This window comes from Cynara cardunculus (genome assembly GCF_001531365.2).
Source record: "Cynara cardunculus var. scolymus isolate 2C chromosome LG 2, CcrdV1, whole genome shotgun sequence".
Taxonomy (NCBI): Eukaryota; Viridiplantae; Streptophyta; class Magnoliopsida; order Asterales; family Asteraceae; genus Cynara; species Cynara cardunculus.
The window spans coordinates 63,699,221-63,710,511 of record NC_037529.1 but is presented as its reverse complement, the minus strand read 5'-3'; the positions used below and the strand labels follow the sequence as shown (position 1 = coordinate 63,710,511).

Below are 11,291 nucleotides of genomic sequence, written 5' to 3'. Positions count from 1 at the left end.
AATTTTGTAATTATGAATTTTCAGATTGTAGATCTAATCCAATGTTTAAGAATTGGTCTTACTGATCTCACGAAAAACTTTTGGTCTCACATGATTCTATATATATATATATATATATATATATATATATATATATATATATATATAGTTGAACAATATGTTTGCTAAAAAGAATTACAAAAGACGTCCTTGGGACAATCTTATAGTTCCTACAGGTGGAGATGATGAAATCGGTCCATAGATTTTTATTTATGATCTTTCAAACTACTGAATTATTGTGACCAAGATTTCATGAGATAGAACATTATATAATAATGAATAATTTCATCATTAATTTGGAATATGTTTATAACGGTGATCTATTTTTGAGAACCTAAAAATTGTAATAATCTTAAGAACTAGTGCATTGTGTATTATTTCATATCTTTATTTTTCCATCTAAGACTAAAATTTAAAATATTAATTAACATATATTTGTTTCACAATGTGTTTGTTTCATATATATTTATTTCACAATGGAACATTTTAAGTCTGTTTGTGAAATAAAAGTTACACGCAAAAAAGTTTTACATGATGCACCTCATACATATGAAACAAACACATTGTAAAACAATATATGTTCATAAATACATTAAATGTTAGCCGTAGATAAGAAAAAATCAAATTAAACAAAACTTTAAAATATAAATTCTTACAGTTATCACAGTTTATAGAATTCTCAAATAAGTAAACTGATGTTTATACATAGAACAAGCGTAGCGAGTTGGGAGGGTAAGAGTTCGAGAATTTGGGGCAACCAAACAAAGGTAAGCATTCCCTTTATTTTGCAAATGCTTGTGTATCTACGGTTATGTGATGTTTACATACGATTCATGAAAACCAAGTAGAAGCATTGATGATGATTTTATGTTAAGATTTAGTTCAAATTAGGGATGACACGGTTAGGCAAATATCAAGTCGTTTGTGCGACTTTGGTGCTGGAATTGGTGATCGATCGGAAGTTGTTCAAATTAGTTGTTTTCTTTTCAAATCAAATACTGCGGTAGAAATGAGGATGTTTTCTCATGTTTTTAAATGCGAATAAAAAGCCGGTTTAGAGTTTAAAAGTATGGGTTGATGTTGTCATGTGAGATAAACGTGTTCATGATGTGCGTTATAATCCTGTTATTTCTGAATCTTGAAAATGGTTGAATGTATGGAGTCAAAACGACTCGAAATAGGGATAAAGAAAAGGTTGATGCAGGACCATGCGAGATTCTCGTGCGTTCATGTTGACATGATGGAGAAGAAGTGGTGGCCTTTGAAGGTCATTTTGGCTTACATGCACAGTGAGAGGGGAAGGATCGTGAGAGAATTTAAATATTTTACAAGAAGACGAAAAGTTTTAATATCATATATGATTATATTTTTTTGAATGTGTTTAATCATATATGATTAAACATCTATGTGTTGTCAATGTAACATGTGTTTAATCATATATGATTAAACTTCTGTCATGCGTGTAATCATATATGATATTGAAAATTATTGCATTTTAGCAAAATACTTAGCTTCTCACTTGAACATGTCCATATATATATATATATAGGGGCCTATTCAAGGGAGAACTGAGTTGTTTGTGGTAACTGTGAGAACCAATATTAACCACAAATCAATATATAAATTAGGAAATTTACAAATTCGGTAATTTTAAATTAAAATCTTAATGCAAGGATATTTTTGGTATTTTAAAACTCTCCTCTCTCCTCTCTTCTCTCTCCGGCCTCCGGCCACCGTCCTCCGGTGATACCACTATGATACCACTGTGATACCTAAAAATATTGACTCTGTTAAACAAAAGATACATTGTGATACCTAACCATATATAAGATGCATAGTGATACCAYTGTGTTACATCTTCGATCGACCACACAAACGACATCAATGTGATACCCAAGCACATATATGATGCATTGTGATACCATTGTAGTATCACCGGAGGACGATGGCCAGAGGATGGTGGCCGGAGAGAGAAGAGAGGAGGGAGGAAAGTTTTAAAATACCAAAAATATATTTGCATTAATATTTTAATTCAAAATTGTCAAAATTATAAATTTCCTAATTTATCTATTGATTTGTGGTTAATATTGGTTCTCACAGTTACCACAAACTAATTAGTTCTCATTTGATTAGACCCCTATATATATATATATATATATATATATATATTAGTTGTGTACTCCGCAATGCGGCGGGAAGTAAATATTTTACGAAAAAATGAAAATAAATACAAGAAAAATGGTGCCATTGATGTAAAAAAACTGTGGGAACGTGTGAAACCCATAAAATTACTTTTTAAAAGAGGCCTTAAAGAAAGAAATGAGGTTTTAACATATTTAGAGGAAATATTATACAAGTTCAACAACATTTGGAATCTAACAAAAAACATATTTCCTTACATGTCAAAGCTTGTTAGATGCATGGTATGTGTGTCCCATGATAGACCCAAAGACCTTCTATGTAAGATCTGCCACAGATGAAAATTTAAGAGATTAAAAATAAAGCACACTTCTAAAGCAAAAGATAACAATTGAAATAAACCAATAATATTAAAACATATTAAATACCTAGACATAGAATAATAATCACCTGCATGATTATCAATCCAACTGCAACTAAATACTAAAAACTTCCTTGAAACCATGCCATCCAAACGAAGTCAACAACTTAGGATAATTTAGTTTGATGCCTAAAGAGAGCACAAATTATACAAAATGATAAACGACAAACAATACAGAGACATCCATAACTCTACTTCTCTACAACTTGGCTTGAAACCTCTTGAAGTAGAAATGCAGAATATGGGATTCTAAGCTATAAAAAAACCTTCTAGAAGAAAAGCAAGTAGTGATAAAGTTAGAAGATAACATTTGAAATAAAGATGTTCAGAAAAAAAAAAGTTTTTTCATATCATACAACCACTTTTATAACGTAATATATAGAAAACTAAACTTATTATCAATTGGTTACTTTACATGTGCATTTGTTTAAACATTAATTGGAGATAATAAAAGCAGGAGCATGTCAATTCCTCATATAGTTTCTTAAAATGTTTGCAAAATCTATTTGCTTTGCTATTTTCTTGAATATAATATGAAAACAACCGAACAACGACTCCCCACCTAACAAGGTGATGCCAGACCGCTTACCAAATGTGATTCTTCCACCGATTCCTTCCCATGTGGCTGTCGAACCTCCACATTTGGTAAGGCAATACAAATTATAATTTAAAAGGCCAAAGTGAAAATTCTCCATCTTTGAAATGGTAAATATGAAGTTTTATATATGCAGTGATTGCACACATAGAAAATGATTTAATATCAATTTCTTTTAAGCATTACTAATAAAAGAATATTACCCGGTAAATGAGAGTGATGAATCTTACCCTATTAGCGCTTAGGATAAATTTTTGCATAAGATGTCGTTTTGATGGATTAAAATCTTACCCGGTAAGACAAGTAATAATGTTTGAATCTTACAGGCAAAGTTGTTGCAAGTTGCAACAATATTCACAAAGGTAGGTGGACTCACCAATACCTAAACTTTCAAGAAACTTTCTTCGAAACTCAAGACTACCCTCCGTGAATGAACCAGTTGCAGTTGATTTCTCTATAAAAATATGTATGGTGCCTTCAGTTGGGAGATAGGAGTGAGGTGAGTTGATATTAGGGGTGCACGCGGGTTGGGTTGGGTTGGGTTGGGCAGTTTACAACATTTTTACAACCCAACCACATTATGACGGTTTGGAAAAATCTCAACCGAACCCAACCCATTCAAAAGTATAACCCAACCCAACTCTTGCGGGTTGAAGCGGGTTGGGTTGGGTTGGCGGGTTAATAGTTATATAAATTTGACGAATGAAATAATTCATAAAACTTAAGTTTATAGACCATACTATAAAGCGTCATATCTAAAAAGGTTACAATATGTTTACATGACGTTTTTGGACGCTTCAACAAGTGTTTTACAATGATCTTTAAATAAAATGTCGTATTAGTTATTTTATGTAAATATTTTGAGAAGTGTCCCTAAAACTCATCTATTTATAGGACACCTATGTTCATATACAATTTTCAAGTCGTGTTGTATAAAATAACTAATATGATACTTTATTTTAAAAGCGTCATAGAATTTGTTAGGACGCCCAAAATCATCCTATTAACATATTGTAACTCTTTTAGATAAGACATTTTTCTTGTTCCGTCCTATAAAGAATCATATTAGGACGCTTAGACATTTTAGGCATCCTATAAGATCTAATGTTGTTGTAGCGAAAAGCTATAACTAAACAGTTTATTTCCACTAAAGTACAACATCAGATAAGGGGTATTTAGATTGATGGATTCGTCAACAAAATATCTATTAGTATCATTCATATTCTCCGACATATCAATTTGTTGTTACTGCAAAAAAATTTCAATAATTTTATCTTATTAATTAGATTATTTGTCATCATTCTTTGATTGTGAATCTATTTTGGTAACCTATACATTTAGCTAAAATGAAATACAAACATAATATCAATAACAATTATACATTATTAATATATATATATATATATATATATAATTTTATAAAAATTATATATTAGCGGCGGTTTGGCGGGTTGGGCGGGTTAAGCTAGGCCCAACCCAATTTCAACCCTTCTAATTGGCGGGTTAGCGGTTTGGCGGGTGGGCGGTTTGGTGGTTAGACGGGTTGGGTTTAATTGGGTTGTTAGCGGGTAGGGTTGGGCAGGTTTTGCGGGTTGACGATTTTTTGTGCACCCCTAGTTGATATATAGATGAATATAATCCAAATGGTACACACTCTTTTGGCTAGAAGAAACGAAAACTTACTTAAAACATTGTTGCAAAATTGCATCCTCATGCTTCAGTCAGGGTAGCTTGTATTGCCGTAACATGTAGAAGTGTAGATATAATATTTGAAAAAGTTTAAAAAAAGGGAAACTAAAATATTAGAAATCTAAGTTTTATCACTGCCTAAAAGTACCCTACCCCCTTTGGATTAATACCTAACTCGGAAAACAAACACACCTATTAAACTTGATAAGTCCACTTGAACAAATAAAATAAATGAAAGAAGAGATAAAGAAGAAAGTTGTGAGACCTCAACATAACTTGCAAAATCAGTTTAATCCTCTTCAATGACACCAAATCTTGAATAATCTTACAATACATCAAAAACCCACAAAAGAAATTTACTTTTCATTAGTTGCTTCGGATGGAAGCATATAAATAACATCATATATATATATGAATCAATATTACCTTCTCGAAGCGGTTTTCCCAATAACAACTTCCATCTTTATGTCGATCTGCCAACATCGGCAAGAACTATGGATATTGTCGAATCATCTGCTCTAAAATGTACCAACTGCATATACAAAAAATATTACTACATTAACCATTTTTGCTCTACATATAAAATCAGGCACACCTTATAAGAGAAGGTGTCCAAAGCATAAAAATTCATTCTATTCATGACTTCAATGACAATAAAGATCATTATAAATAAATAAAAGAATGACAAAGAGGTGCAAACTTTAGCTTAGATGTTATTTTTGGTCAATGTTCTATAACATTTATTAAAAAAATCGTTAAGGCATCTCAATTTAAGTGGTGGAAAGAAAATTAACAGAGAAAATAATAGTTCTGATCCTAGAAAATGTATATTACCCTTAAACCAAAAGGAAAGTGATAAATAAAAGATGTCTTTTATTTGAACCAGGTCACTACAAAGCAGCATCATCAACCGTCATGGCCTCCATTTGCCAAGACTCTAATAAAAGATCAAGTTTAAGAACTTACGTAATCCTCAAAAAGATCCTTGATATGATTGTACCAGCGAGATACATTAATATATCGAGGTGACGAAGGCTTCGTGAAAAGCCATCTTTTGAAGTTGGGTACTTGAGGAAAATAAACCCATAACAAAAACTATAAATGAATGAAGCATATGAGGAAAATAAACCTATAACAAAAACTATAAACCCATAAGTCATAACAAAAGCTATCTAGTGAATATAAGATGTTCAAAGAACGCAATTAAAACAGTATGAATTTCCAAAAACTGGTGGAATGTTGCAGCACAAAACAATAGGCTTTCAAGTTTAAGATTTAGATAATCTAATGGTGCAAAGACAAGCTAATCACTTAATTTAGCTTCAAGTATAAACAAATGGAAAATAATGTCAACAAAAGGACTCAAGGTTGGGATAAAAAGAAAATAAAATACCTAAAAGTAAAGAAATAAGTGTTTTATGCCTTGAATAATCAATGCATATCAGACGGCAAAAGAGTTCATATGTGAACTCGTTTGATTCACATATGAACTATATGTTCATATGTGAACCCGTGTGATTCGCATATAAACTATATGTTCACATACAAACCCATTTAATTCACATATGAACTATATGTTCATATGTGAATCAGTTAATTAGTTCATATATGAATCACACAATTTCATATGTGAATAAGTTAAAATAGTTAATATGTGAATTACATGAGTTCACATAGAACATATAGTTCATATGTGAATCACACAGGTTCACTTATGAACCTATTTGCCGTTTATTTATAAAAGTTACAAAACTACCTCTATATTTTTGTAATAGCCACAAATTTTGATCAGTCAAAGCAGTAATTCTTGACCAGTCAACGCCACAATGTTTGACCTGTCAAATCCGATCATGATCGTATGAATGACTAGAATCATTTCTTTACTTATCAAATATTTACCACTTCTCAAAATAACATATGGCCTATATATATAGGCGAATCATCGTGTGAGAATGAGAGTTAATATGAGAAGCGTAAAAAGATATATGAACCTTCTATCACTTGTAATCTCATGCTCTACCTATGAATTACGCTTTAGAAGAAAATTGATCTGGTGCATCTCGGTGTACCTCTTTAATATTGACATTCAATTATGATTGATATAGGGGTGGAGATCTCTTCTCACCATAATTTCCTTTCTCATCGAAACCCAACCCTATATATATATATATATACACGTTTGTATGTTTTACAATTGGATGTTAACGATGTGAAATGTTTTGAACATGCCATTTTTTAATATTGGGTGAAATGTATGCTAAATAAATTAAAGAGTGAATTACACTTTTGGTCTTTGTGGTTGCCACTCACTATCAAGTCTCGTTCATATTTCAAAATAATTACACTTTTCGTCATTGTGCTTACCACTTTGTTTCATTTTGGTCTTTTTGACTAACTCTGTTAAAAAGAGTCTGCTAACTCGAGGACATTGTGCCCTTTATAATTTAAAGACCTCACCCCTTCTCTTCCCTTCCAGTACATAAACCCCCTAGCACCGTTTTAACATAATTTAGTCTGAGGGACCAAAAGTGAAGCAAAAATGACAACCACAATGACCAAAATTGTAATTAGTTCAAAAGGACTAGAGTTGATAGTGGGTGGCAACAACGATGGCGGAAAGTGTAATTTCTAAATTAAATGTTGGAACAACGTGACGTGGCTATAAGTGTGGGGTTCATTACTAGGACGCTGATATTAGACGATGAAAAACACAAATAATGATGGTAATCGGTACATGTGCCAGAAGGGGTATCTCTAAGACTGCACTATGGGACAATAGTCAGACATATGCTTGACGGCACCTCTAAGCTTGACTCGAGACGAACGGAATGAGAAACCCCTACCATGCCAAGTGGTCGGATGAGATCTCTAATGTGATACAAATTGCACGTTTGATATATGCATAAAATGTTTTAATAAGCATGATGTTTATGAATGTTTTATGGGATAAATGATTTGTGTCTGATTTATATTATTATGGTGATTTACAAACGAAATGCGAAACCATGAACTCGGTAAGCTTAAAGCTAACGTTAACATGTATCTCATGTGATTTAGAGGCAACTAATGTGCATTAAAGGTAACAGTTTAATGAATCCAATTAAATTGAAATATAATTAAATGAGACTGAATTCAAAACTGTTCCACATGGCTTTTATTTTTGAATAATCAAATTGGTGGTACATTTTGTACAATTTATAACTAATGAATCAAATTTGAGAGTCGGCAAACCCAAATTCGTATGAATCATGGACCTACATGTTCATGTTTGTAGTGTGTAGGTGAGAAATATAAACTAAGGGTAGGGGTCTACATGACAAGAAAGTGATGGAGTAAATTAAATTGACAAAGCTACATTTTATCGACCCACGTGTTCATGTTTGTAGTATTTTAAGAAAGTTACGTGTTGTTGAGAAAGATAACGTAAAAAGGTAGGGGTCTGAATTACAAAAAACCGATGGAAAAGAAATGAATGTAGAAGTTACCAAACCCACATTGTATGATCTGACCAAGGACCTACGTGTTTTGGTTTCGGGGTCCCCTAAGATGCTTGTGTATGTTGGTGCGAACGATAAACACGAGGGTTGGGGTCGAAATTATAGAAGAAAGGGATGGAGATAATTAAACGTGGAAGTTGGCAATGCCACATTTTATTATTCCCACCATCAGTCTATATGGTCCGGGTTTCCGACGCTTCAAGATACTTGTGTGTGTCGGAGATAAGATAAAAGCAAGGGTAAGAGTACAAACGTTAAAGATTCTTTTTGTGGTTTTTCTTGATCTAAGTGTCATTGACGACGACAATATCCAATTGTAGCAAAAAAAAATGGATCACAGTGGTTACATCTACAAGTGTTGTAAATTTTTTATATTACAACAGACATAATTATTCGTGCCACGGGATTGTAGTGGACTCAAGGTGAATCAACCCCTATATGCATAACAACATAAGTAATTTTCTAGAGTATTGGCAAGAAGTCTCTTAACTCCAGATGTTTGTTTAACGATGATCGAGGGAATTTGAGGACCGCCTCTAAGGGGGCCAAGTGACAATTTTTTTAGCCGGAATCTCTAAATTTATATACATCTAATTATTGTAAAACCCTACAATGAGATTTATAAGATAGACTCGTTAGTGCAATTGTGCATCTTTATCGACATTTAACCGAACCATATTAATTGATCTTTGATACATGTAACGATTACTTGTACGAATATCGCTTATCCCATTTGCTATCATGATTCACGAGCTTTGAGCCTCGATAATCTACATAAAAAAATTATGTGAAATATAATATGTATAAAAATATAAAAAGAAACAGTATTCCAAACAAATCAGTAATAATATTTTAATAGATTAAAGGTATGTGTCTATTTAATATTTGAAAAGACAAGTCACGTGACGATTAAACAATTATGACCATCTAGTGTTGAAGTGAATATTTAACATGAATTGGAGCCCGTACATTTTGACTTCGTATGTGACGTAAATGAAAGTTCTTTATAGTATTGGGGGTTCAAATAAACAAATCCATAAATAAAGGGGTCTTTCTGAAATATTCTCGAAAGGGATCATAAATACTCGCCGGATCCAAATATTTCTCCAAAAATCATCGAAAAATGTCTTCCGTTTTTGGGTGCGGAAAGATCATAACCTCCGATGAATATCTCCTTCAAATCGATGGTTTCCTACGAGTACACAAAGATGGCCGATGTGAAAGATTCGTCGGCAATAAGACCGTCGCCGCCGGAATCGATCCTTCAACCGGAGTCCAATCGAAAGACGTCGTCATCTCGCCGGAAACCAACCTCTCTATAAGGCTTTACTTGCCCAAAACCACCTCTCCAAATCAGAAACTTCCTGTTCTGATTTATTATCACGGCGGTGGTTTCGTGGTGGAATCCGTCAAATCTCCTACTTATCACCCTACACTTAATTTTCTCGCCGCGAAGTCCGGCGTAATCGTCGTCTCCGTCGACTACCGGCTGGGGCCGGAGTATCCTCTCCCCATTGGATACAACGACTCGTGGGAAGCGATCAAGTGGGTCGCCACCCATGGTAAAGAAGGTGGTCCAGAGGCATGGTTAAACAGTGCAGATCTTCAGAAGGTGTTTCTCGCCGGAGATAGCGCCGGGGCGAATATTGCCCACAACATGGCAATCCGGTTCGGTTCAGACCCGATTGACGCAATAAAGCTGGAGGGTATCATTCTTCTCCACCCGTTTTTCGGAGGAGAAGACCCGATTGGATCGGAATGTGGGAAACACAAGCAGTTGAAAGCTTTTACCGATCAGTTCTGGAAGTTGGCGAATCCTTCAGGCAGTGGGTTGGATGACCCGTTGTTTAACCCGGAAAAGAACCCGAATCTTGGGGGATTGGGGAGCTCTAAGATTCTGGTATGTGTTGCAGAGAAGGATTCTTTGAGGGATAGAGGGTTAAATTACAGGGAGTTGATGGAAAAAAGCGGATGGAGGGGAGAATTGGAGATGATGGAGTCCAAAGAAGATCACGTGTTCTTTCTCTTCAATCCGTCGTGTGAGAATGCTTGTACTTTGCATGAGAGAGTGGGTGCTTTCATCAATCAGTGATAAGTGATGACAAGTGTCGATGTTGAATAATTGTACGGGAATGTAATATGTCAAATCATGCAATTAAAAAATAATATTGATATTGATGCAGATAACTGTGCGTAGGAAAGGGAAAATCATCAAAATAATCATTTTATACAATCTACTATAACAAAATAATCACTTTTTAGAGATTTTGTCAAACTGACACCCAAATCACCCTCAAGGACGATCCACCCCCGGGGGCGAGCCACGTCATCCTATCGCCCCCCCGGGGGGCGATCCAGCCCTAAGTATATTTTTTTTCTTTTTTTAATATCAATTTAACTATAAATACCAACCTCCTACTTCACAATTTTCACATCTTCTCTTTCATTTCTCTTCTTATATATTCTCCTCTCACAACCCTTTAACCCTTCAACACAATAAACCATCACAACTTTTAACCATTAAACACAATCAACCATAAAAAAACATAAAATCACGTCAAAGTGATGATGTTTGTGTGTATTTTCGAAGTGGCGGTTTATTCCGAGATATAAATGGTGTTGTAAAGAACCCCACATGCATAATACGTTTGTCTTCGCCAATAACGTATTATGGGGTCGTCAAACGTGTGACGAAAAAGATAAGTTTGCGTCTCCATAACTAGCATGGTTTATTTTTGCGTCTCTATAATAAGATATAATGTCTGATTTTTTCTCCAAAAATCAGCTAAAAATAATTTTTTTCGTAACCACAATTATCATTGTCTTATTTTATAACGAAAAACCATGAAATTTAAATTAAATACGTTAAAAAAAACAGTTTATGTATTGTTTCATTTTTATTAAAAACAAC

The 11,291-nt window shown here is 33.8% G+C and overlaps 1 protein-coding gene across 1 annotated transcript; it reads left to right on the top strand.

Moving 5' to 3' along the window:
- Positions 1-9,503: 9,503 nt before the first annotated feature.
- LOC112507822 (probable carboxylesterase 2) lies at positions 9,504-10,539 on the top strand. Its single transcript, XM_025112542.1, has one exon. It carries the CDS (start codon positions 9,504-9,506, stop codon positions 10,470-10,472), a length of 969 nt encoding a protein of 322 aa, XP_024968310.1. The 3' UTR covers positions 10,473-10,539.
- Positions 10,540-11,291: the final 752 nt, after the last annotated feature.